At 45.9% G+C, this 27,865-nt stretch overlaps 1 protein-coding gene across 1 annotated transcript in view; it reads left to right on the top strand.

Annotated features, from left to right (window-relative positions):
* The window catches only part of CUNH16orf71 (chromosome unknown C16orf71 homolog), an 89,878-nt gene that overhangs the window by 46,561 nt on the left and 15,452 nt on the right, over nucleotides 1–27,865 (top strand). The window contains exons 14-24 of the mRNA XM_014308736.2: nucleotides 1,405–1,549; nucleotides 4,673–4,892; nucleotides 6,782–6,888; nucleotides 9,699–9,853; nucleotides 11,111–11,255; nucleotides 13,990–14,118; nucleotides 17,306–17,500; nucleotides 18,707–19,018; nucleotides 20,659–20,733; nucleotides 22,603–22,656; nucleotides 24,518–24,687. Of these exons, the coding sequence (XP_014164211.2) occupies nucleotides 1,405–1,549; nucleotides 4,673–4,892; nucleotides 6,782–6,888; nucleotides 9,699–9,853; nucleotides 11,111–11,255; nucleotides 13,990–14,118; nucleotides 17,306–17,500; nucleotides 18,707–19,018; nucleotides 20,659–20,733; nucleotides 22,603–22,656; nucleotides 24,518–24,687 (1,707 nt within the window). The remainder of the gene's footprint in view (nucleotides 1–1,404; nucleotides 1,550–4,672; nucleotides 4,893–6,781; nucleotides 6,889–9,698; nucleotides 9,854–11,110; nucleotides 11,256–13,989; nucleotides 14,119–17,305; nucleotides 17,501–18,706; nucleotides 19,019–20,658; nucleotides 20,734–22,602; nucleotides 22,657–24,517; nucleotides 24,688–27,865) is intronic.

The following is a 27,865-nucleotide window of genomic DNA, read 5'->3' as shown; positions in this document are numbered from 1 at the left end:
GCAGGGGCTCTGAGGTGTCCCTGGAGCCTTCTCCTCTCCAGGTGAGCACCCCCAGCTCTCCCAGCCTGGCTCCAGCCCTTGGGGCATCTCCATGGGCTCCCCTGGACTTGCTCCAACAGGCCAACATCTCTCTTGTGTTGGTGGCCCCAGAGCTGGGCACAGCCCTGCAGTGGGAGCCCCCAGTGACCAGGCCAAGTCAGAAGCCCAGGGTTCAGTGGCCAGAACTGGTGATCTCTGAGACCAGCCTGGGCACAGCTCAGCCAATCTGCAATGGAGAGCCAGGCCAAGTGCCAGGCTCCTGAGGAAAGGGGACACTGGCACTTCCTGAGGCTTCCCTGTGCTAGATGGCTCTGTTATCACAGCTGGCCCCAAGCCCAGGCAGCCCCAGGGACTCAGAGCAGCCACAGGAAAATTCTTCCTTCCTGGCTGCTGTGAGTACTGGGTTAATAGCAGGAGAGCTTCAGCTAGGCAAACATAAAGAAATGGAGCTTTTATTCCTAATTAGACCACTTTTATATGATTTGAGTAAATTTCTATCTTCATTTATCATGATGGTAAAGCCTCATAATGTCTTTATGGGGCAGTAGCATTTCATTTCAAGTGTCCAGTAGTGATGGATTCATTTGGTGTTTGCTGCAGCCATAAACCTTGAGCTGGGGAAATCCTTGAGCTGCTCAACATCCAAGAGAACCACGCTCAAATTTGGGGCCAGAAAATCACCTTGTCTGATCCCCAGCTAGACAATTTATTATCCACAGAACCACACAGCTCCCTGTTGTAAAGCCCTTGCTTTTTAAAACAATTTGTTTCTCTGATGGGGAAAATAATAATAATTTGCTTTCCTTTTGGGTATAAACATTCAGAATGTGTTGGTGTGAGTCTTCCTACAAGCCAGGATGGGCTGAAATGGATTAGGCTGGTACAGAAGACTCTGAAATGTAAATCTGGGACAGCACCAGTGATGTGTTTGCCTTTTGATGTTTTTTTAGTGTTGATTTTGGTGTTGTTAAAGGTATAGAGACACAGCCAGTTGGTCTATTATTATTTCATCACCCAAAGATGGGCAAGTGGTGCTGCACAAAGTGAACAACAGAAGGGATGCACTGTGGGCTCTGCCCCAGAGGCCTTGCAGTTTTTCACTAGTAGGTTTATGTGACAAAAGGCAAAGTTATATCAGCAGAAGTAGATTAAATGATAATTATTAATAGCTGTGATTTAGCCCAAAGCCAAGAGCCTCATGTGTGAGCTGCACATAAACACAAACCAAACCCAAGCCTCTCTGTAGCTCTGGCAGTGCAGATCCATCCTGGGAACTGCAGGTGAGCAGCAGGGCTGCACCTCTGAGCTTCTGCTGGCCTTGGGAGCATTTCCCTGCTTTTTCCATGTTTTTCTCTGGCTGTCCAGGTTGCCATGGTGCTGCTGTTTGAGGCTCTCTTCCAAAACCCCCTGGAGACCCATCACACTCTGAGGCTGCTGCTGGGCTCTGGGCTGGATGTCTGCGGCCTCCGCCTGCTCTACCCCGGCCAGGAGCTGCTGCTCTCCAGCTCAGGTGGGCTCTGCCTCTCCTCCAGAGCTTCCCTGATCTGTAACTGCACTGAGGTGAAGGGTGATCAGAGTCAGATTTGCACGAGGGTTACTTTATCAGTTCCTGTATCTTTCCCAAAAGAAATGATAGAATAGCTTTGACTGTTTCTTTCTTTCTGTTCCCGGTGTTGAATATCCATGAGCTGAATTTTTAACTCTTCATGCATTTTTGGGTCTCAGACTTTAGCTGTTGTTCCTTTGCAGCGAGCTTTCACACATTTCATGTGAGTTAAATAAAATAATTTAGTTCCCCACTGATACTCCTGAAGCTTTTAGCTGCAGAAAATCCAGCTTCCCTTTTCCACAATTCCCCCATCTCATTGCCTGTGGGACCTCAGGAGTCTTGGGACTTCTGCTGGTCACAGTGACCCCAAGATGCTTTAGAAAGTCCCTTTTCAACCAGCCTGGCAGTCGAAGGAGTCAGAACTCTCCTATTCTCATTCTCAAGGTTGTTTATTGTTTCTTATCTATAAAATTCTTTCTCTGGCCTGTCGAGGTCCCTTCAGCAGGTCAGTCAGAGGCACACTGACCACCCTCAGGGCAGTGTTATCTTTTTATACTAAAAACTACCTGTACATTATTTACAATAACTTCCCAATACCTATCACCTATGTTAGACAGTGAGCTTCTACCTTAAACCAATCCAAAAGTGCCAACATCACAGCAGAAGATGGAGGCCAAGAAGAAGAAGGAGAAAGACTGGACACACCCAGATTCCTCCATCTTGCCTCCTGAACCCCCATTCTAAAAATCCCAAAATTTTACATTTTCGCCCTGTGATAAATTAACTATTATTCTACTTAAACTCTCTTGACTTGCAATTCTTCACATAAAGTTGGTAATTTGCTCCATGGGTCAAAATCAAAGGCACAGGGGTCTTGGGCTCTGTGCCAAGGTCTCTGAACCCCCGAGCAAGAGCTTGAGCCCTCCAGGGCAGTCAGGGGAATTTACTGGGCTCCGACACAGCAGTACTGATTTATCTGGCCTGTAATTGCATTGGCTGATAAACCATCACCAAAATGCCACAGTATTTAATAGAATCCCATCTGAGGTGGGAGACCAGCAGGAGAACGTAAATAAACACAATCTGGGGCTCTGAACTCAAATCACAAAGTCTTGAACATCAGACATCAATGTATCAAATACTGGCATGTACCACTCAAGTCTTTGTTTTCTCCCATTTGAGAAACAGAGATGATGAAGCTTGCCTTAAAGCATTATGGAATATTATTGGTTGCTGCAGCAGCACAATAATATTCAGGTATTCCAGAGCAACAGGTGTGCCCTTAGCTGCAGAGTTTAGAGACTGTGCTTCTTTTTAAGGCAGGAAGTTCTTCTGGAAGGTTCAGATGTGCAACAGACAATCCATTTCTCTTGGGAAAGGCACAGGCAGGCTGAGAGGGAGAGAAATGGGCTTCCTTCTCCTCTGGCAGAAGGGGAATGAAGACCAGCTTAAGCAAAGAAAATTCCCCAGTCTCCTCACTCCCTTTTTGCATTTGAAAGCAGTAGGAGCAGGCTGCCCTAGGAATGGGATTGCAGTTGCAGCTGTCTGGGTGCTGTGCACAGAACACATTCCTGGTGAGAGCTGGAGAAATGGAGGAGGGCTCCAGAGATGAATAAGAAAACCATAAAACCTGCAGTCATTAGGAGCTGACAGGCAGCAGATCTGCTTCAATGCTCTGTACCATGCACCATTATTTAAGAATATTTCATATGAAGAGACAATTCATTTGAGCTGAGAACTGCTGTGCAAGTTTGTAAATTAGATTTTTCCCTTAGCTTGATAATCCTAAAATTATTCTTTTAAATATTTACAGCCAGTTGCTCCATTATCTACCTGCTCTGGAGATTTGTTTTCTGCCTTCTGATTCTCATGCAAGAAATGATACATTTGTATATGTTTTTAAACCTAAGGGAAGAAAATCACACACCTTGCTGCATTTTCTGACATCTGCAGTAAGAATTGGAAAGGAGGCAAATTTGCTTTTTCTGGGTTACTTCCTTGGCCCCAGTTGTGCTGGAGAAAGGTTTGCCAGAGTCATAGGGAAGAGCTGTGGAAAGAAATAAGGGAAGTCAGGGTTCAAATCCTGGCAGAAAATTAAAGGTGGCAAATCAAATATTTGCCTGGACCTTAGAGCATTGTACAAAATCTGTATTTAATCCAGAAGGAAACAGTGTAAAAAAGAAGTCCCCAGATTTCCATTTTGTGATGCCCTTCAAATCCATCCCGTTCCTCAGGCCCCTGTTCTTGTCCTGCACTTCAATCCCTCAGCCTTGCTTGTGGTGATGAACAAGAGGAACTTGAAGTGCTGGCTCAGAGTCACAGTTGGGCTGAAAAACCCCTGAAGACCACCAAGTTCCAACCCCTGCCACAGGCATGGACACTTCCAGTGCATCACCTGCTCTGTAATAACTTTTCACAGCAAACATGAGGCAACAAATCCCTCTTTCTTCAAGAGATTGCCTTGAATAACCTCAGGTTTGCTATTGGGTGAACACGTGCAGGTGCTGCCAGCATCTCTGTCCCAGGGCAGGTGACCAGGAGATGGATTCCCAGGGATGTGGTGCTTTGCAGGGGTCCCAGGATGAGGGAAGAGATGAGAATCTGACTCCATGGTTCAGAAGGCTTATTTATTATTTTATGATATATATTATATTAAAACTATACTAAACGAATAGAAGAAAGGATTTCATCAGAAGGCTTGAAAGAAGTGGAATGATAACAAAAGCTCCTGACTCTGAGACTCTGAGCCAGCTGACTGTGATTGGCCATTAATTAGAAACAACCACATGAGACCAATCACAGATGCACCTGTTGCATTCCACAGCAGCAGATAACCATTGTTTGCATTTTGTTTCTGAGGCCTCTCAGCTTCTCAGGAGAAAAAATCCTAAGGAAAGGATTTTTCACAAGATGTGTCTGTGACACAGGGCAGATAACCAGGTGATGGATTCCCAGGACAGGTAACCAGGTGGTTTCTCTGTTGAAGTCTGGCTCTGACAGATCTGAAAAGAGCCCTTGAGTGGAGTGAACGACTTTGGGGTGGGTTGTTCCATGTTTTACTCACACAAGTGTTTGTTTCCACAGAAAAGCTGCCTTCCTCCTACACTTCAGAGCCTGGCAAGGTGCCCCCAGTGCTGGCATTAGGTGTGAGAGGCCCCAGAGCCCACGGAATCCTGCAGGACATCACCCGAGGCTGTGGCAGGGCGGAGCCTGTCGTGTTCCTGCCCCTGGCCAGCCGGGTGCAGCGGGAGCTGTGCCTCTGGTTCGGAGGGAGAGCTGCTGGAATGCTGCCCCTGCCTTCCAGGTGATGGCCCCGGATGGCTTGGAGCTGTTGTTGCACAGGCAGTGAGCCCTGCAGGCAGGCAGGCACTCGGAGATCTCTGTGTCCTGGGTCCTGAGGCAGGCAGGCACTCAGAGATCTCTGTGCCAGCCCTCCAAGGGTCCTGCAGCACGGCAGCGCAGGGGGAGCAATCCCTCTACTTGTGCATTTCCAAGCCACTTGTGCAGTCTGCAGAAATCCTTCTCTCTTCTGCAGCGGATCCTAGAACCATGGAATATCCTGAGTGGGAAGGGTCCTACAGGGATCATCCAGCCCAGCCCCTGGCCCTTCACAGACCCCCCAAAAATCCCACCCTGTGAGATCATTGTCCAAGCACTCCTGGAGCTCTGGCAGCCTCGGCGCTGTGCCCATTCCCTGGGGAGCCTGGGCAGTGCCCAGCACCCTCTGGAAATGAACCTTTCCTGATCTCCATCCTAAACCTGCCCTGGCACAGCTCCAGCTCCTCTTCTCTCAGCTCCTGGATGTGTCAGGTGTGGGACAGTTGCAGTTGCTTCCCATTCCCTGTTCCCTGGTATCCAGGCCCCTAATTCACACTCTTATTTGGACACCTGGTGCTGGAGTAGAGCTGCAAGGCTGTGTGCCAGTGAGTGACCCTCTCCTAGGAAACCTCTGGCTTTGCCCTATTTATCAACTGATAAAGGGATTCAGTAGGAAAAGGCTCTTTGGAGGATGATGAGAGAAGTGTGTGAAAATGAAGGGGGGCTTATAAACCTTGTACTGCATGAGAAACTCTGCTGCAGAAAGCTCAGACCTGCGGGTTCTGAAGAGGATTTTAGGGATGCTGCCTGTTCTGGGGGCAGGGTGGCACAGTCAGAGGCAGCAGGCTGGAGGTGAGATGCTCTGCACTGCTGTCAGTGCTTTCTGTGAGTGGCAAAGCTGAGCCATGTGGAATTAACCTGTGGATTGCTGTGCAGGATTATGTGTCAGAGTTCAGCTCTGCTCTCAGCCACAACCAGCGACTGTCACCATTTTTATGTTTAAGATGTCAAAAAAAAAATCAATTTGGTCGAGTTTCATTCTCTTTATTTGTTTATTTTCCTCAGGGATGCCTTTTTCCTCTTACAAAGATGATAAATTCTGCTCCTCTGGTATAACTCAGTCCGGAGCAGTGCTACCTCCTAAATAATGCACTTGTCTTTCTCCTAATGCTGGTAATTTGGTCTGTTGGGAGACAGGAATACAAACTGCAGCTCAGATTGCCCTTTTCAGATTAGACTTGCAAATGCTACAGGCTCCTGGGAGTGAGCAAGCAGGATGTGTTCCAGCCAGCTCCGTGCTGGTGGCAGGGGATGAGGCAGGTTTGCCTGAGCAGCCTGAGCTCACATCCCCGCCAAAACTGTTCCCAGACAGTCCCTGGCTTTCAAGCACACCTTCTGTTCACCCTGCCCTGATTGGGTCCTTTTGGATGTGCAGGAATGTTGTGGAAGTTTCTCTGGCAGGAACATCCCTGCCAGACTGGATCATGCTTGTTGCCTAACACGAACCCTTCAAACTGGTTAAACTCAGCCTAAAGAACCCAAAGTGAATAGCAACTAGGATGTGTCTGTGGGTGGGAAAAGCTCTGCTAGTGCAGCCTGACATATTTCTTGATTCCCAGATTTCTTTGCCAAGCTGACTACTTTGCATTAGCTACTTTTAATTGAACACAGAGAGCCTCAGGGGGAGCAATATGAAAAGATGTTCAGTCAGAGAGACCTTGATGCAGCTCATGTCACGGACAAGGGATTGAAATGGCTTTTCCAGTAAAGCAGTTTTACCAGAGAAGCTTCTGTGGCCTTGGATTTGTCACAGAAAGTAGGTTTGAGTCAGAACCTTTTAATATTTTTCATTTAATATTTATCATTTTTCTGCAGCTCTGAGAGACCTCCCCCAGCTGGGGCAGGAGCAGATGAAGAAAAAGTTGACCTCCAGGGCTTGGTGCTGCCTCGACCTCCAGCCATGCTTGTCTCAACTACCAAAGGTCAGTGCTAGGAAATGAAATTTGAGGGTTTACAGTTCTCTTTCACTGATAACATCACTTTACTCCAGCCCAGCTAAGGCATTCTGCCTCTGCATTGCTCAGGGCTGTGACCTGGCCAGTTCTGGAGGCAGGAATGAATTTCTAGTGGGACACTGTTGCCTGAAATGAAGCAGCACAGAAGTGGCACCACCTCATCCTCCCCATGGGAGCAGCTGCTGGAGTCCTGGGTGCTGCTTGGATGTCACTGAAAGGGGAAAAAAGAAACAAAAAACACTTCACAGGAAATCTCTGCACAAAGAAACAGCCACATGAAGAGCTAACAGAGTCCTTAAACTGCTGGTTCATTGATCAGAGATCCTTTGCCTCTCCTGCTGAAGAGTCAATATTATCATCAGGGGAATTAAAAGGTTAAAGCTTTGTTTAGGGCAGGGCTGACCACAATCAGAAAGGAGAGCATTTTATGGGACTAATATCAATGGGTTATCACCTCACATCCCCATTTTCCCTTTGTAGGAGCAGTGTTCAGCCCCTGAATTTGTACCTAAGCAGCAGCAAACCTAACCAGCAATATCCAGGGGACACCTGCCGAGGCCCTGCCTGGCTAAAAGGTGTTGGGCTCCTGCTGGAAAGGCCAACATCCCCTGGAGTGGGCCTGGCACAGCCCATCTGGGGATAGACAGTGCTCCTGGCTGGTGTCTGCTGGCCCAGTTGAAGGTGGGAATTTCATTCACAGGAATGAAGGGAGAGCAGAGGGGAGCAGAAGTTCAGCAGCTGTCAGGGAGGAGATGGCAAAAGGAAAGCAGGACTGGAGTGACAGGGAAAGAAGGCTTGGGGAATTACATTGCCAAAGAAAAGAGTCCATGAGAAAAGGATGGAAGCATAAGGCAAAAAGATGAAAAGGGAGTAGAAGGGAAGGAAAATAGAGAAGGGAGAAAGGAAAAAACCAATTTTGAGAGAGTTTTTCATCTTTTGGCTCATGTTAACTCAGGTAGTTTGGCAGGCAGCCCTTGGCTCTGTTATTTGGGATTGGGATTGATGGCAGCTGGTGGCTACTGATGGAATGAGTCACATTTGCTGCCTCCCCTTCCTTTTATGGCCCTTAATGATTCACATTTGCTGTGGGCTGCTGCGTTCCACCACACCACGTTCCATCTGCATGGAGCCTCAGAAGTCACTGTCAAGCTTTGCTCCTCAGATAACTTTGCTCTGGCAAGAGGAGCTGAAACTCCGCTCTGGGAGCAGACACCCTTGGGGTTTTCAGGAAAAGAAACATTCAGTGACTCCTTCCCTCTGGTCTCCAGTAGCTCCTCTTGGACCAGGAATATTTACCCATGCAGAGCAGAGGTACTGCAGCTAGGCAGACCTGCCCCTTCTCAGTAATCAGTTTTGGTGACCCAAGCAGATATTCTTGTGGGTTTGGGATATGTGTGTGCAAAAAAAAATGTTTTTTAAAGTGTTATCAACTGGAATGGAACTAAAATCTTCCCATAACAATCTTAGATTTTGACTGTTCCCATATCATGAATGTGGCTAAAATCCAGTGTTAAAGCCATAAAGCCAAACAGAGATTTTAGGCAAAGAACCATCCTGCCTGTCCCATCCTTAGTGACAAATACAAGGTTTCCCTTGTTTTGGTGCTGTTGCTTTGAATTACCAAGCTGAGCCTTGGCAGGACAGATATCCATATCACAAAGTCTAGAAAAAAAGAAATATTCACTGTCCTACCCTCAGAATCAACTGGGACACAATGAAAAATCCTCCAATCTCATTAAATCTATTGGTTAAAGCTATGAGAAATTACTGAGGCAGCGTAGAGGAAACCCATATAGAAGTGGTACTAAGGATTTGTCTTCAGAGTTCACTCTCGGCAGCTTATGGAGATCTGAATATACATTGTGAGGGATAAAAAAGCTGTGTTAGAACTGAGAAAGTGTAATAATGGAGGTCATGGTAAAAACAGAGAGCTCAGGCAGGTCAGAGGCTCCAGGGAAAAGTTTTGAGCTTGTCTCGCACTGCTTAAGATGTGGGGGGCTGCTCAGGAGGCCTTGGAGGCCAATTGTTTGTACTGGGATGAGGGACTCAGGGAGAGTTTGGGCAGCCAGAGCTGCTGGAAGAGGATCAGGTAGGACAGGGCAGGCTGGTACCATTGTCATGATGTCCAAGGAACCTGTGAGGCCCCAGAGGGTACCAAACCAAAGGTGAGATCACAGGTGATCCAGAGCTTCAGGAGCTTGTGTCTGGGATGAAGATTAAAGGCAGGAACAAAGGAGGGACAACAGGAAGCAGAAGGGGGTGCTGGGCAGGATTGCTGGGACCACCAGTAACAGCAGAGAGGAATGAGAGCACAGAGGAATGGCCAGAGCTGCTTCATGCTCTTTGAAGTGGACAAATTGAGCAAGAACAAGTAGTTCTTGTTGCCCTGTTTGGTCACTCAGAGCATGGTCAGGCCTACAAGGCTCAGTCCTGCCCTGAGTGCCAGGGGCTGCTTGGGGACAGCTCCCACAGCCCAGCCAGCACCAGCACACTGCCTGTGAGCAGCTCCCAGACCTGGGGAGACAGCCTGGCTTGTCTCATCTGATGATTCACAAAGATATTACTGATGATGCCATAAGCTTTCCCACTCTGGGCTGGCCTTGGATTGCAGTCATGATGAGCTGGATGCAGCAAACAAACTATAAAGCACAGGGCACTGCTCAGGATGCAGCTGTTTGCTTCAAGGTGGAGGCAGCTGCTCTGAGAGCTGCCTTTCATTGATACCACAGCTCCTGTGACAATAATATGCTGTTTTTCTTGCCCTTTCTTTGATCTAGGGGACATCATTCTGCTGGTGTCACCTGTGGTGCCTCCATGTGCCTATGGGGCCGTGCTTTCCGCCTGTGCCCGCCGGGGCTTTGTGCTGCAAGGACTGCGGCAGCTGCAGCTCTCAGCACAGCAGGGCCTTGTGCTGGGCATGGCAGCAGGGCAGGTACTGTGCCCTTTGTGCCCTGCCTCACCCCTTGCCCTGCAGCTGATGGTGCCAGCCCTCCTCCAGTGAGTGCTGGAGGACACCCATTCCCTCTTTCCCAGCTCTCTGTGTTCCTGTGAGTGAGCTCTGGCTGCTTTCAGTGCTGGCTTTTTCCCTAGCAGAAAAGCCCCACAAAGCCTTGGCCTCTCATGGAGAACAGGAGTGTAGATTCATCACCCTGCTCCTACTAAAAGAAATGTGAATTTTGCCACTGATGTCAGAATAAGCAAGAGCTGGCAGTAGCCCCATGAACCAAAATACTGATGTGCAAAGGTGGTTCAGGAGAAGAGTCTTCACTATCAGACTGATATTTGGTGATGTACTTCACAGTCCCTCTGGGCTCTTCAGCATGAAGTCCCCTACTTCAGTGCATTCCAGATGGGTTTCAAAAAGAGCTTTCAAAAATAACTTTTTTTTTCTTTGAAGCTCTGCCTAACACGGTGATAGGTTTGAGGTAAAGTGCACTTGGCATTTTGACAAGTCAGCCTAAGGAAACAGCAATAATCACAAATGCAAGGTTGCAGTCAAACTTAATATATGCAAGAAGTCCAGTGCTGCCCTTGTTATATTATAAATCCCACAGGAATTATATGCCACCTCTCACAAAGGAGTGGACCCCACACTTCAAATCATCATGCTGAGGGTTCTTTGCTGTGTCAGTCAGGAAATGCATAATTTTGCAAATCGAACTCTACAAATTCCCTCTTTTCTGCTTGTTCTGTGATCAAGCCTAAGGAATAACAATGTCTCTGCCCATAATATTTTGTAGAATGAATCAAACCTATTTATGAAATACTACAGCCCAAATAGCCAGATATTTGGAGCATGTTGCTAAGTGACCATTAAGGAGTTAACAGCAGCAACCACTGCTCCAATGTGAAAATCATCCCTTCAATTGAGACTCCAGATAATCTTAGAGTGACTTATGGTACATCCACTTATGGTGGATGGTACCACCTATCAGCTGAGTTACAACTGCTCTGGTTTTAGCCCAGCCCAGCTGCAGGGCAGAATGATTTTGTGATAAGCCTCTTCCCTGAGTTTAAATTAAGTTTCTCTGTCTCAGGAAAAGATGACTCAGAGCACCCAGATATTGGAGTTCCTATGGCTCAGTGGTGAGCTGGATCTTGTTATGCCATTGTAATTTATCTATTTGCTTGAGCCCTATAGTAATTACATCTGGATTTAGCAGTCTTAATCTGCCCTTCATTATTTCAGATTGCTGTCTTTTGCCCTGGCAAGAGTTCAGGCTCACCTGCTGCTGCTGCAGGAGGAGAAGTCCCTGGTGAGCCCCGCAGGCACTGCCTGGTGCTGCTGCTGAGGAAGGAGAATGCCACACATCACATCCCTGCGCTGCTGACAGGTAATGCCCTGCCCAGCAGCCTGCCAGGGAGGGTTTGCATTGCAGGGTGCTCCACATCAGCAGTCCAACCCCAGCTGTACAGGGCAGGGAATATTTATTGGGAATATCAAGGCCTGCTCGTGTTGCTGTAGGAATCTGCAGACCGAGGTGTGAATCAGTCACTACTGCGCATCCAACAGAGCTGCCTGGCCTTTGCCAGTTGTTTGATCTTTAGCTCTGGAGTCCTCTTGAACTTAAAATCACCAAGTAGTTCCTGGTGGAAGGGGCCTCAGAAGGTCTCTCATCCAACATCCCACTCAGCAGAGCATCAGCAATGAATTCCCTCAGGATGCTCAGGGCTTTTTTTCTGTCAGGTCTTGAAAATCTGAGATTCTCCTGCCTCCCTGGGCCTTTGTTCCATCATTATGGGAAATGTTTTTCCTTTATGTGAAGTTGTAACCTCCTGTTTGGATTTGTGAGCCTTGTCCCCAGACACTTCAAAGCTGGGCCTGACTTTGGCATCTCACACCCAGTGCATGGAGGTGCTGTTGGGGCTGTCCTGCTCAGAGTCAACAGTTGGATTTCAAGGATCCTTGTGGGCCCTCCCAGCTCAGGACTTGCTGGGATTTTATGGCCTCAATCACCTCCTCTCAGAAACTCTTTTTGCCCAGAGAGGTAGGGTGCCAAAATCCAGCTGTGCCTCTGAGCCTGAGGGCAGCATCTGATCCTATCAACCTGAGCTTTGAGTCCTGCATCCTTGTGACTTCCAAGCACACCAAAGTAACTCATTTTCTGTGGAAGGACTGCCAAAACCCAGCCAAGCTGCTGCCTTAAATCTTCTTACTTGAGTTTCTGTTTTCTTAAGGATCAGTTGACATGGACCTCAAGTGGGGAAGATCAGAGGCAGCAGCAGTGGTCAGGAGGGAACAGAAATCCTGCCCTGCCCCTTCCCAAGAGGGATCACTGTGGGTGACCCTTCCATTAACACCATCCCACACTGCCCATCATGGAGACATTCATCCCCAGCCCAATTGTTTCCTTTAATTTATCCACAATAGGAAAGAACATTAAGAGGTTTGGGAGGGGGGGAAACAATGACAATTCAAATAGTCCTGGGCTTTTTCTCTTGAGACTATCACAGAATGTTCTGAAAACATGTGCAGACACAGAGGATTAATCATGGCACAGTAATTACAGCCCCGTGTCACCTGCTGCCTCTGCACCCAGGGAAAGTTGCTCATTAAAAAGTGCAGTTTCTGCAGCTTCCCTCAGTGCCACAGATGATGTTTTGTGTTCATGTTTTGCACAGGGAAATTTCCACTAGAAATACATAAGGGGGGCTGGAATGAAGGGTAGTCTGGAAAGGTAAAATATTTTCCCTCATGCTAGAGAACTCAGGGTTTTCCCCTTTGTTTGTGACAGATTTTGCAAATGCCTCTTTCCATGTGTTCTGTGCTATTTTCATCAGTCCTGTACTGCAGAAAGACACCTTAGTCCATATTCCAGAGCCCTGGAGAGGGGAAGCTGATATTCTTTCCCCACAAGCTTTGGATTGGCCTCTGGGAAGTGCAGCATAGCACTGAGATTGGAGTAGGGTAAATACCTCACTAAGAAATTCTGCATTTGTAATCAATAAGAAAAGCAGTTTCCCCTTCAGGGTCTCGAATGCTGTTCAATTTTCAAAGCAAGTTAAAACTTGACAAATACTCCTGAAACAGAGCAGATAAATTGGTGGGATCTGTGTCCTGAGGCCCAAACACCACACATTTTTGTCCAAGCTTTGCTTTCTGCCATGCCCTGAGTTTGAATAAACAACAGGCAATACTGCTGGGACAGTGATGACCCATTTTTGGTGCCTCATGCCTTTTGAATTTTGAGGAGCAGGTGATTGTCAGTGGTACATTTGACATCCAAGCTTTGCCATCAGCCTCTAACACCAATAATCCATTTCCCATGCTCCACTACAGTGAATTTTTGACAGGTTTCTACGGTAGGAAGCAATCAAATGTGTACAAAGTAATTTAAAAAATAACAAGCCTTTAAAACTGTGGTCTGAAACATTATTACAGAAGGCTGAACTAATTGTTGTGGAAATGTACTGTATGCAACACCTTAATGCACTGCCTGTGCACAGCCCAGCTCTTTAGAGGGAGAATGGGAGCTGAGAGATTGTGGCTTTAAGCACTTAGTGTCTGTAAAAGTGGTGTGGAATGGGATATTTTCCAGGCTGGAAATCACAGGAGCAGAACATGATGTCTCTGTTCAGGTCTGTCACCCAGCAATACCTCCCTGCCCATGAGGGCCCTGTGGGATGCAGGACTTTGGCCTCATGCCTGGATGTGTGAGACACCTTAAGGGCCTCCACGTGAGCACTGGGCTCAGATCTGGGACTCTTCCTAGTGGACACCACCTTATTTAAGATATTTATTCAAATTCAGGAGCTCTGTGGCAGCATCTGTGCACTTGTTCCACGTTTCAGTTCCCAGCAGAGTTAGAAGGGGATAGAAACAACTGGGTGCTGCTGAAAAAGAAAAAGCTGTGGGCCAGCCTCTGTTTTCAAGAGCTCCTTGCCCCTTTTTAAGTGGCCCATGTGATTTTGGGGAGAGGGGATGGTTCAGCTGTGTGTGGTGTCTGGGGTAAGCTCAGTCTGTAGCGGAGCTGTGACCAGTGACTCAAACATTTGACAGCAGAGTGTTTTCATGTCAGACTGAGCAGAGCTCAGCATTGCTCACATCTGCTGCTGTTCTGAGCGCAGGGTTGATGGAGGAGCTGGCAGAGGCAGGCCCTGGCAGCGGGCACAGCCTCCCCCCTGCAGCTGCTGGAGAGGAGCCGTCGCTGTGCTTCCATGGGGCTCCGTACGCCGCGGCCGCGCTGCACAGCCTGGGTACGTCAGGGGCTCCAGGAGCACACACTGGGACTGCTCTGGGCTGGGAGGGACCTCAAACCTCATCTTCTTGGTGGCCAAGAAGGCCAGTGGCATCCTGGCCTGCATTAGTGTCTCGGTTTGGAAAGACAGGTGTCTGCTAGGGAAAGCAGGAGCCTCTCCAAAATGGAGAATGTGAACCCTCCCCACACCTCTGAATTGCTCTAAATTTTAAATTAAGGGGCTCTCAGGCAAAAATATGGGGGTAGGAAATAACACTTCTTTACTAGGGAAGAAAATAAAAAGATAAAATAAGCAATGCAGTACACTAGAACAACACTGACAGAGTCAGAACACAACCTGACACCCTGTGGGTCAGGGTGTTGGCAGCAGTCCCATTGGAATTGTGGCTGCAGCCCTCCTGCAGTGTCAGGGGTGGTTCTGCTGGAGCAGGGATCCTGGAGAAAAGGTGTAGTCTTCCTGTGAAGATCCAGTGGAAGAAGAGGCAGCTGCTCTTCTGGGAAATCCAGTGGAGAAGCCGTGCAGTTATTCCAGGATCTCCAGATTATATCCAGGTAGCAATGCTTGGCTCCTCCCTCTGGGCTCGCATCTCCCAATGGGATGCTGTAGTTCTTATCAGCCATGCAGTGACATTCAATAGCTGCTATCAGCAGATGTCCCCTCCCAAGGGAAGAGTGGTTGTGATTACTCAGAGAGAGATAAGGCAAACTGCCCACTTGGCAAAAGACAACTGCCATGCAGATGGTAATAGAATACATCTTGCCTTGCAACATGGAACAGTTAGGAATGGTGTGGCCAGCAGGAGCAGGGAGGTCATTCTGCCCCTGTACTCAGCCCTGGTGAGACCCCATTTTGAGTGCTGTGTCCAGTTCAGGCCCCTCAGTTTGGGAAGGATGTTGAGATGCTCGAGCACATCCAGAGGAGGCAACGAGGCTGGTGAGGGGCTGGGAACACAAACCCTGTGAGGGATGTTTGAAGGAGCTGGGGCTGTTTAGCCTGGAGAAGAGGAGGCTCAGAGGTGACCTTATTGCTCTCTACACCTTCCTGAAGGCAGGCTGCAGACAGGTGGGGTCGGTCTCTGCCACCGGGCAGCACTGACAGAACCAGAGGACACAGTCTCCAGCTATGTCAGGGAAGGGATAGGATAGGTTGGATATTAGGAAGAAATTTTTCACTGAAAGAATAATAAATTACTGGAATGCTCTTCCCAGGTAGGTGGTAGAATCACCATCTCTGGATGTGTTTAAAAAAAGACTGGACATGGCACTTGGTGCTATAGTCTAGTTGAGGTGTTAGGGCACAGGTTGGACTTCATGATCTTAGAGGTCTCGTCCAACCTCATTATTCTGTGATTCTGTGAACTCATTCCACAGGCAGGGATATCTGCCACTATCCCAGGTTGCTCCAAGCCCTGTCCATCCTGGCCTTGGACACTTGCAGGGATGGACCAACCACACTACCAAGGAATTTCCTGGATAAAACCATTAGGAATCTGCTGTTTGTCTGTAGGATCTCATTTACTGTTCTGTGTGGTGGTGTTTGAGGGTCCCCAAGATGAGGGAAGAGATGAGAATCTTGACTCCGTGTTTCAGAAGGCTGATTTATTATTTGATGAGATATATTATATTTAAAATGCTATACTAAAACTATACTAAAGAAAGAGAGAGGAGACATCAGAAGGCTAGAAAAGAATGATAATAAAATCTTGTGACTGCTCACAGCCTCAACACAGCTGGACTGGGATTGGTCATCAAGTAAAAACAATTCACATGAGACCAATCAAAGGTGCACCTGTTGGTAAACCATCTCCAGACCACATTCCACAGCAGCAGATAATTATTGTTTACATTTCTTTTCTGAGGCCTCTCAGCTTCTCAGGAGAAAAATCCTAGTGAAAGGATTTTCATGAAATGTCAGCAACAGTTCTGCTGCCAGTCAATCACAGTAATTCTCATGGAAGAATCAATGGAAATCAAAGTGAAAATACCTTTATGAAGTAAGTTAAAAGATACATGCAAAAAGAAATTATTGAAACATGACACAGTAACATCCAATTAAGCCTTAATTAAGGTAATTAGAAGATTAATAGCAAATCAATACGTATTTATTGCCATAGTTTCAAGAGAAGTCAAAATATTAAAATGAGATAAATTGTGGGCTGTGTGTAGAACTGGAATGTGCTGAAGTGATAAATGCTGGCAGGTATAGTTCTGTAGGTGCAGAAAAGGCACTTTCCAATTTCATTTTACTCAGATATTCTAAATTTCAGTTTGTACAGTTGTATTCACTGTGGTAGCTCATTCATTCAAAGCTGGGAGATTGATATGATTTCAAACAGCAAGGAAATGGGTTTTCTGTTCTTAATCTATGACTCACATGGGTGAGTCTTAAACCTCCTAGTTCTGTACACTTGGAGTAAAAAATCCCATGTTTATTTCACTAACTACATGTTGGGGGGTTTTATGTGTTCAGGAAGTTAACTTAGTTTAATTTAATTTAATTATTTGAAAATTTGGATGCCAGGGCTTTGAGTTGAAACATATTGCTCTCCAAAACCAAAGTGATTCTAAATCCTAAGGAAAAATGAAAATTAAATGCATGTCATTCACAATTCTCTAGCATGATGAAATGTTATGATGTAGGAATAAGTAAGTAAATAAATGTTTATTGCTTACATAATCATGTAGTGAATCAGTATGGAACAGAAAGGGATTTCTGATGGGCCAGGGATTCTCCAGGCTGTGCTGTTCCCAACAGGACTGTGGATAGAAGCACAGAGTTACAGCAGTCCCCAAATTAGCTCCCAATTGTGTGCCCTGCTATGTCCTAGAAAGCAAAATGAGGTATTGATTTAATGTGAAGTCAGTCATTAGTTATCATCCCCAAACTGATGCCTTAAATCATTTTGGTATAGATCTATCAGCTCTGCCTAATGGTGTGAATAAGGATATCAAAATTACAAGGAATGTATTTGCTTTACACGGCAAAATGTAATTCCAGGGAAGGACTGGGACTAATTAGAGGGGCTTTGCTGTGTTAATATTCCTCCTTCAGGAGGATTTTCCTGAGCTGCAGTGTGAGGATACAGTGAAATTCTGGTTGGGATTTATACAATTCCTTCACAGTAAAAAGCCTGAGCTGTGTTTTCATGGGGTAACAGTTTTGTTTTGATGCTCTCCCTGGACAGGAGGAAACCTCAGCGCGGTGCCAGAGCCCCATCCCATCCCTCTGGATTTCCTGTGCCACCGAGCTTTCGCTGCTGAGCCTGGCATGGAGCAGGTGGTGATGCTGACTCTGGTGGGAATGCAGGCTCTGAAGAGTGCTGGGGAGCTCCTCCAGCAGATCCTGCTGCCCCCCCTCAGGGATCAGCCTCAGAGTGCAGGTAACCCAGCTCTGGGCAGGGCTGGAGACCTTGGGCAGGAATGTTTGTTCTTTTTAGCATAGCAGGAACATCATGGGAAATGTGGTGAAGAGGCCTCAGGAAGAATGGGTTTCTTTGTTACCCGCCTAGAGAGCTGAAGAATTTCTCTTGGTTTGTTATGGGCAGTCACAAACAGCTCAGGTGGGCATAATTTGCTTCAGAGAGCATCAAATGAGTTCCAAGTAATGCTTGGGCTTGCAGAGCTTTTATGTAACACAGAGCACCGTGTCCCTCCCTGAGCAGGGGGAGGTAAGGCTGGGCTGGAAGTGGGACAGGAATTTGGCAGTCCCAGCTCTGTTCTGTGACTGCAGTGACAGCCTGGGTGAGCAGAACCAAGGCCCCTCACGCTCTGGTTCCCCTGCGGGAGGAGCAGTGAGGCTGTCCCCACACTGGCTGCTCACATGTGCATGAAAAGGGCTGTCAGGCCCTAGGCAGGACAGGGATTTATGTAATTTCATGTGCAGGTTGCACTGAAGTGTGATAACACAGGAGCTGTAGGCACAAAGATCTCGGAGTCTGCCTGTCTTACACTGTGTTGTATCTGACTCTCCCAATACTGTGTTGAAATACTGCTTAAAATCCTATGAGGTTCTGTATCTGAGATCTGAGCCAACAGAAACTTCCAGCAGTCATGGATTGAGCCCTAAATACCTTCCTACATAGTCAGAAGACAACTTTACAACCCCAACAACACTGAAACTACTTTAGAGACAAGTCAGCATTCTGCTGTAGTTTGTTATTCTGCTAAACATTGCTTAAAGTGTTCTGAGAGGTGCTAAAGGATCCATAATTATGGATTATGCTGTGCCAAGCCACGTTGTTATCAGTGTACTCTCAGTGATTCCCTTTCCACTCTCCTCCATTAGCTGTGCTCTCTAATCAAATCATGGCACTTGCTCCCTGTGGCTCCCTGTTGATTTCCCAGATAGCCCTTTTTTTGTTCTTCACTCTAATGGCATTTCTTAGAATTTGCATCTCATGGGTTTTCCCAGTATATTCCTATATTTGCATTACAGTCCATTCTGGATGAAACAGAAGTCAGAACAGCATTGGAACTTGCGCAGGGAAAAAATCCACGTGAAATAAAATGTTTGTGTCCAAAAGAAAGCACAACTTCTACAAAACACAAACTGCTGCCTGGTGCTAAAAACATTTTTCTTGATTCAGGACTCGAGCTGCTGGGCCTGAAGTGGCTGCCCCACCTCACTCGGTGCCAGGCCAGGGAGGTGACCCCTTTTGAGGCTGGGGACACTCACTGGCAGAGCAGCCTGGGCACGCTGACGTCCAGCCCCGTCCTGGTGTGCGCGCTCCGCGGCATCGACGCCTTCCAGGCCCTGGGAGCTGCCCTGCAGGGATGGACACAGGGCAGGGACAGGCTCAGCACAGCTGACAGCCTTCCACAGGCACTCATGGCCTTGACCCCAGAGGTGACCTTCAGACAAGCCATCCTCTTCTTCACAGAGGCGGATTTGGTAACTGGTAAGGCACGTTTTTAGTGTTTGTGTTCTCCTCCTCAGCTGTAGGGGGTGTGGGAGTTGATTGAGCTTGGACAAAGGAATCCAGTGCTGGGGGTTTTCTCAGGCACAGGAGAATGTAATAATATGGGGGTAAATTCTGTGCTTGGCTGAATTATGGTGAGGCTATGAACCCAGCAGGAGCCAGTGATGTCACCCACAAGGTGGCTTTTTTAATTAATGTGGCTGTGCTTGGCCTGGTGCCCTTTCTGATGATCTTGAGGTACTCCATAAGTACTAATTAGATATCAGAGCAATTGGCAAGATCAGTAAATAATACCATGCATTTTAAACCCTTTCTGTAAGAGAAACTGAAGAACATAGCCCAAGAGCTCTCACACCTAAATGTGGGCCCCTAATTGTGGTGCCAGACTTGCAGCTTGATGCCTCAGCCTTGCCCTGTGCTCAAGGAGATTGAAGGTGTGACCAGTCTGTAAGAAAACAGATTTCTTGAGAATTTCTTTTTATCCTGGAGGAGAATGAAGAGAGGAATGGAGACCTTTGCTGTCAAAAGCTTCTCAGAGTTCAGTGATGTGTGCCAGCATCGATCTTTCAGCACAGTAAATTTGATAGTTTCCTCCTGTAGCAGGAAATGTATAGCCATGCCTCTTAAAACTAAATCACTGTGCAGACTGTGGGGTTATTGATACTGGATGGTTTAGAGCAGCAGAATACAAGCTCCCACTGTTTTCTTTTAATGTGAAATATTCAGAGAAGAATTGGGGCTGCCTGACTCCTCTCACCCAGAGAGAAACAGCTCTGAGCCCTGACAGTTTCTGGCAGGGAGCTGGAACAAGATGGTCCCTTCCAACCCAAGCCATTGTGGGATTTTATGATTACTCAGAGGCAGAGAGAAATCAAAGATTGTGGTAACACCATGTATCAGCTGAAGGGGAGGGATGCAGTCCCATAAGTGCATTCGTGCTTTGAATTTACAGCCCTTCCTTTATCTTTCCTTGGGGAAGAAAAGTCCTTTGTCATCAACACAAACTTAGCCACTTGTGTCAAACCCACTGTGCCTGCATAGTGTGCAGTAACAAATTTGCTTTGCTGAATACCATGAAGAAGGATTTGTCTGGGAAAAGATGCTGGGTTTAGGCTCACAAGTTTGATTTGTCAGTGAACTATGGGGGTGTCCTCTGTGGGACTGGTGAGCAAGAAGCGGAGCCTTCAGAAGAGAAGGCATCAGACATCCCAAAGTGGTGCCTAAAACTCTAAAGAGTTCATGCACTGCAGCCCTTAATTAAAGTTATCTTGAGATGGAAAGGCAGGATAAGAGGAAAGCAGAGCTGTGAGCTCAGTTTATTGAGGGAGGTTGTAATGGCAGTGCCAGCCTTTTGCACCAAAGCCACTGTGAGGAACAAAAGAGAACAGCTGAGGCCAAACTTCAGCATCCTGCACTGTCTCTTTTATAAGGTAATTCCATTTTTTCCTTGTATTTTTATTCTTGTGGGAGAAATTGAGATACCTGTGCTCAAGAACAATATTTTGTAGCAGGTTGAACATCTGCTCTGCTAAATAAAATTACTTTTGTCACCCTCCTGCCCCAAACATTGAAGGTTTCCCATCTTGAATCCATAAAAATACCTGTCCTTCCTTCTCCAGATGCAGAGCACCGCCCTGCTGGGAAATTCCTGCCACCACCCAGCAGGAGCTCCAGGACTGAAGGGAAGACCACAGGTAAGCACCAGCTGCCTCTTGAAAAAAAAAAACCAAGGTATTTTAGACTCTTAAACAGATTGAAGAAAACTGTGTGTCTTCTGTCAGAGCCATTGAAATGGGATTAGTAAACCTTTGGTTGGACATCCTAATCCCAGGCAGTTGGGGAGGAAAGGCCAGCTGGGTCCCCCTGGTGCTGGGGGAAGGTGTGAGTATTGTCACATTTCCTCTCCACAGTCCTGAGAACCACCTGCTGAGGGATGGTGTGCAAAGTCAGCTGGAAAAGTAATTAATGTCAGCTCTTTAGTAGCTTTTTTCAGGTGTAGATCCCAGAAATGATGATTTTCATGATGTTTTAGAGAGATGAAATCAGAGCAGAAGGTGCATTTCCTGTGTCTCTGTCATTTACATCCCAGTGCTGCCCAGGTCACCATGGGATTCACAGATCCTGAAAATCCTTTAAGGTAACTCCAGCACTAAGGAAAAAAAGCTGGTGCTGGGAGGATGAGCTAAAAAGTTATGAGATAAGGCAAGGACCTTAGGGCTGGTTCCACCTGTTATTTGTGCTCTTATTGTTGCAACAAACATGTGGAAAGAGAAAGAGAGCTCATTAGGAAAAAAAAATCTCTTTGGCTAAATACCTTCCAGATACATAACTATGGAAAATAGATAGATATGGATCAACAGTAATAATAATAATAAAAAAAAGGTAATTCTGTTTTGACAAACAGATTTTAGTTTTTTCTTATCTACCTTGCATGTTACAGTGGCTAAATTTGCCAGTCACTGGAAAAGGAAGTCTTTTATCAGTCTGATGCAGGATTCCCCTCACTGTGCCCTAGATCTTGATAACTTCTCAATTCTCATGTGCCTGAAATGCCTTGGTTGTGCTCATCTCCAGGTCACTGCAGGTTTTGCATTAAATTGAAGGGAACATTTTCTGTTGGCTCTTGTCCTAAGTTCTGATTCCCCAGACTCCTTTCATCCTGCTCTGCTCTCCTGGAGAACCACTGGAGCAGCCACTCCTGGCTGGCTGGGGAAGTACCAGGGAGGTTTTATCAGCAGCACTCAGGATCCACAGCACCTCTTTGTTTCTGAGGGAACATCAAACAAAGCACCAGAAACAGGGCAGCATCTGAGCTGACTGTGGAATATTAGGAGCACAGATAGGTTTAAAACCACTGTTAACCACTCCCTGAAATCCCAGAAAAGGTAACCAAGATCCAGCATGATTTAGGGTCACTGTCGTATTTTCTGAAAAATCCCTTCTCCAGGATTTCTTCTCCTGGGAAGCTGAGAAGCCTCAGGGAAAAATGAAAACAATAATTATCTGATTGCTTCTCCTGTGTTTTGCTGCTTTGGAATGTGGTTTGGACATTGTTTACCAACTGGTCATTGTTTGATTGGTTTCATGTGAATTGTTTTTACTTAATGACCAATCACCATCAGTTGTGTTGGACGCTGAGGGGTCAGTCACAAGTTTTCATTATCATTTTTGTTAAGCCTTGTGTCTGTATCCTTTCTCTTTCTTTAGTATAGTTTAGTATAGCATTCTTTAATATAGTATAATATCATAAAATAATAAATCAGCCTTCTGAGAACATGGAGTCAGATTCCTCATCTCTCACCTCGTCCTGGGGATCCCTGCAAACTCAGCAATTTAGGACCTGCAGCCCTGCTCAGCCTGTGCTCCTGGGATTACCAGAGAAGGGGGAAAAGTGACCCCTCCCAGGGTGTCCCAGGACATCTGAAAGCAATCCATCCATGTCCCATTGTTACACCCTAAAATATCAGTGTGTAATATTGGCTGCTTTATGTAGAGATGATAGCACAATTCTCAGGTTGTCTCAGAGCACACCAAACTCACTCAAATCTGCTTCTCTCCTGTAGTGGGTGAGAGCTGGAGGTGCCGAGCAGAATCCCTGTTCTCCTTCCTGCAAGCAGGTAAGAGAAGAGCAAATGGAGAAATGTCCTTTGAAAGGGCTTGGTGGAACTAAATCATCTGAATGCAGCAACCCAAAATAAGCAAAAAAAGGATGATACCAACATTTTCCTTAGACTGGAATCCAGCATGCCAGATGTGGTATCTGCTCGAGTTCCCACTTATTTGAAGTCAGACCTATCTGAACTATTATCTGTAAATAGCATATAAACTAAACTCTATTTTCAGTTAGGCTATGAAATCAAAACCTATGTAATAATTTTTTGGGGAAGGCAAAAAGGAAAGGATTGTGAAGAATGGATCTAAAAATATTACAAAGTAGAGAAACGTAATAAAGACCAGGAAAGGCTCTGAGCAGCCAGAACTGGAAATCAGGCAGGTTTGAGCGTTGCCAAACAGGTCCCTCTGCTCATTCATGATCAGCAGAGATTGTTCCATTGGTAATTAGTGGTATTTTCTCTAGTCCTTGTTGCTTGTAATTGCTGAGGAGAGAAAGCCAGCTCTGGGTGACAAGGTGTCTGACCAAACCAAGCTGGCAATCCTCCTGAAGTGTCTCAAATCCCTAAATATGCAGCAGGTAGTGACTCACACAGCAGAAGAATGAGAATATCTGCCAGAAACCTTGCAGATGGTGAGGAAAACATCTGGAGGCCCCTGAGTGCTTACATAACACAGAGGGGTGAGGTTGCTGAGGTGGAGCCCAGCAGCTGCCTGCACTTCCAGGCTGTTGCTATGGAACCTTTCTGTTCAGGAATGATGTGAGGAAAACAGCACATCTGTAACAGGAGGGCTCCCTGCAGCACAAGGGTTAAGTTTCCATATCAAGTGGGGAGGAAATCATCTTGGATTTTATTTTTGATCCTGTGTTTCTGTGCCACGTCCTGCTTGTCACCTGGAAATAACAGCATTAAGTTGGAGGTAGCCTTGTTGATGCTTTGCTGCATTGACATCTGTGTAATTAGTACTGGGGTGTACAGAAACAGAAAATGACATGTTTTGTACCCAAACAGATCAGCTTGGATCAGTCTCAGCAGCCTGTAGGATGTTCCCCTGTGCTCCTGCTGATTGATGTGGTTCAGCACCAGCAGTTCCTGGGCCTCACAGACTGGTTCTGACACTGCACTTGCCAATAAATCTCCAGAAGATGTTATAAGGATAAAATATTAACTATACTCTTGGTAGCAAGTACTTTAGCAAGACTAAACATTTGAAAATGCTGTCATTTAAAAACGGAATTTATGTATTTTCTGCCTTTAAATCCATTTTCATCAGACAGCAAAGCTTGCTTGGTCTGGTTTGTTTTCTGCTCCTCATAGTGCTGCACCTTCCTGGCAGCTGTGCTGGGAGAGCTGTGTCAGAAGCAGAAAGTTTTTTTCTGGAATGTCAATTTTGGTAAAGACAATTCAATTAATTTTTGGTTTATGACATTAATTGGGACCTGTCCGGGTTGTCAGTGCCTCTCTGAAACAGAGCTCTAAAATACACAGAACACCAGAGTAAGAATGTAAGAGCTACTCAAGGATCACATCACATAATCACCATGGTTCACATGAAAAATGCAAAAGGGAATATTTTATCTCTCTTAAAACATTAATGTGTAATATAAAGGTTTGAGTCTTATCCGACAGAGCTGCCACAAGAACTTTTAGGACCTGGAGCAGATTTCCTTGACGGAGAAACCTCCAAGCTTGGACTGTTTCAGATACATTTTTAATCTGAAACCCCAACAAAGCGAACCCAAATCAATAAATGATCCTCTATACCCAGGTTTTTTATGGACTCATTTTTTGGTTTTTTTGTGAACTTCTTGCCGGGTTTCCCCATGCCCAGGGCAGTAAACAAACCCCTCTGTGTTTGTTGCAGGGGCACAGCTTCTCTGCACGGTGCTGCTGATCAAACCCGGGGTGTGGAGCCGTGGGCTGCCCCGGATCCTCCGGGATCTGCACCTGGAGAAGTTCTGCGTGGTCGGGATGAAGCACCTGGAGCTGGGAGCGGCTGCTGCTGCCTCTCTCCTGCCCTGTGAGCTGCAGCAGGTCAGTGAAGGGAATGGCACCTCTGTGTGGGGAGGAAAGGGGTGAGCTGTGGATAATCCATTCCTGAAAAGCCCAGTGGTTCCCAACCGGGATTTCAGAGCTGTATGGAATGTTATAAATGAGAAGCTTGACTAGGCCAATATTCAAGCAGCAATCAATTTATTAATTAATATAGTAAAGTGTCACTATAAGACACAAAAGAACACAAGCACACCACCGTTCTCAAGGTGAAGGAAGAAAGAGGAAGTTTATTTTCTGACTCCAACATTTATAGTTTTCCAAAAGTGACAGTGGATTGGAGGGTGACAGTGACACCTCTCCAATGACACTGGTCAAACCAACAGTCCATCAACTTTCTCATCCTCCATAAAAGAAGACAAAACAATCAGTTATTTACAGAAAGTGTCTGCGAAAGTTCACCACAAGAATGTCAACATCAGAAGGCCTAGAAAATCTTTAAAAACCAGGGTGACAGTAAAGTATGAGCTGGAAGTTTTCCCTCCAACTGCACACCCATAGTTGAGGCTTACAGGTATTTAAAGGGGTACTCATGAGCTTTCTCAGCAGTTCTATTCCCAATTTTTACTCATCAGCAGTTTCTCTTCCCAATTTTTACGTCACAATTCTATACACTGCTGTGATTTAGTTTTTCTCAGGATGTATCCCAAAAGGAGTATCCCAGATGGTGGCAGTCCAGTTTCCAAAAGAAGGAAGTATCCCATCTGGTGGGGTCCAGCTCTCCAGATGTGGGTCCACCTTTTGATTGCAAGGACTATAAATCTCATAACAGTGATGTCCAGCTTTCCTTGGTCGAAGCCATTAATCCTTGAGTTGATGTTCATCTTCCATTCTCAAGCTGCTTTTCACTGTTTTGTTAAGGCTTGAGAAAAGCATGTTTCCTTTTTATATATTCTAAAGCTATAGTTTCAAAGATCCTTACTACAAGCAATATTCTAAAATTATACTTCAAAAGGTTATTATTGCAAAACTCTTTAAGGCTTACAAGCAGAAAGTTCCTGTCAAAAAGCAACATCCTCAAAGCTTTAATTCATATGCTCCTAAATCAACTTAAGACTTATAAAGGTTAATTGCAAACAAAGGATAGGTTCAAAGGCCTTCTTCCATGCTTTACTTTCCTCAGTTATTATTAGAATTCATCTCTATAACTGTCCCATGGTTGGTTTCCACACACACTACAATCACAAATGCGCACATTGCCTGTATGTACTTGACATAAAACACAGCTTTGTATTTCACATGAAACAATCAGATCTGCACCTCATCAGCACAGAGAGAGCTCAGGGCTTTTATCACAGGCCATAAAGACAGCCCTGGTTTCTCCCAAACGAAACTTTGGGGAGAATGTGGGCAGTGCAGACCCCTCAGGAGTCTGTTCAGCTCTGCCAAACAGGTGGCCTCTGTTGTAACAGCCTGAATGAGAGATGCAGGACTCCAGGCAGCTCTCCAAAATGCAGTTTATGCCATCCAAGATGTTACAGCAGTCCAGGGTCATGGGTGACAGAGCTGTGCATACAGCTGTCAGCTCCAGCTGCAGGCAGGCCTGGAGACCCTTTGGTTTTGGTTACATTGCATTATTTACTTTTCTTTTGGTTACAGTGCATTATATACTTTTCTTTGCTGAGCATCTTAATATGGTAGAACCAATCTGTACCTTAGCTTTTACCTATACCCTGTCATAACTACTGTAATTACCATATTCATGTTACTATTCTCCAATCACTAAAAGTCAGTACATTACAGTTTAAGCTAGAAGTTGTTTTTCAGTTTTCCTGCAGTGGAAAATTCGGAGACCTTTTTTCTACTTGCAACTTTGCTGACTTGTTTGCCTGTGCTATCTTTCTGCTTGGTAAAAACATCTTGTTTGAGGTGGGTTTATCCTTTGCTCTGAGTCATAAAAACCCTTTCTAACACACCCTTTGCCTCCTTGGTTAGCCAGTAAGACTGGCCCAGCAATTCTTTTCTTCTATATCAAAACTTGCTTCCATCTCTATTCCTTCTTCAGATTTTACATTCAAAAATCTTTCTGTTAAGCACACACATATCTGTGAGACTTTCTTGTCAAACTTTCATCCTTCCCAACACTCTGTTCCTTGCCCCAGGTCATTCCAGGTAGGGCACATCCAGGGAGCACGTGTGCCTGGCTTTATTCCATGTGGTTAAAGCTGGGGCAGCCTCCTGCCTGCCAGGGAATGCACATCTCTGGGGTGCTGTTACCTGAGATTGCATTGCAGACACAGCTGAACCCTGGGAGCCAGGCTCTAAAATCCCCTGCAAGGAGAGGAAATTGTCCTTGCTCATGTCTAATAGGCAATAAAGAGGGTTTTTTAAATCTTAGGGCATTGTGGGGTTAATTAGCTAAAAATAGATGTTTGTTTCTGTTCTTTCATGGCATTAGAAACCTTTTCTTTCTTCAGTCTGATGTACCCTGAATGTAAGGATACTGTGACAGCCAGGGAACTGAACTCTGGGCATTTGAGAGGAGTTGGATTATTATTTTTTTACTTCCCTTAGGGAAAAACAATCTGTGTTATTTGATTGCTTTCCTGAAGACCTTTAACCACTTGACTTTATAAAAAACGAACATTTATAATTGATATTGCACTTGGGTTAAGTTTGGAAAGTTTATAACATTGTCTCATAGAAATTCTTGGTAGAGACTTCCAGAAGAAAACAGGCACATGCCAAGGCAATGCTCTGGAACAATTAATACCTTCTGCATGGTAGCAGTGAACACAGGCACCTGGGTTTGAAATATTTACACTGGCAAGAGAGATATAGTGGCCATTAGGGTTGATGGGCATGTGCTTCCCAATGTTATTTAATCACACAGCTGAAGACAAAATGCCTTTTTGATCATCTGGAACAGAAAACATCTTAAAAACCTCAAATATCCTCAGGAAGCAATGCAGATGCCTGAGGGGTAAATGTGAGGAGAGGTTGTTTCCTGAAAATTTCCTTGTTTTTGGAGTTCTCCAACACACCAGAGCAGCTGTTGAGCATTGATTCAGTTGCCTTGAAAAGCTGGTGACTAATGAGGATAAAAATTACAGACTGTTCATGAGGAAAAAAGCAGGGTTTGAAAGTGAGGAAGCAGAGAGAGCAATCTGCCTCTGCTGAAGGGGAGCAGACAGTGGGAAATGCTTTCTGCTGTCCAGGG

This window comes from Geospiza fortis, unplaced genomic scaffold, assembly GCF_000277835.1.
Source record: "Geospiza fortis unplaced genomic scaffold, GeoFor_1.0 scaffold114, whole genome shotgun sequence".
NCBI classification, from domain to species: Eukaryota; Metazoa; Chordata; class Aves; order Passeriformes; family Thraupidae; genus Geospiza; species Geospiza fortis.
Note: the sequence above shows the minus strand (reverse complement) of the source record. Positions and strands in the feature narration are given on the sequence as shown.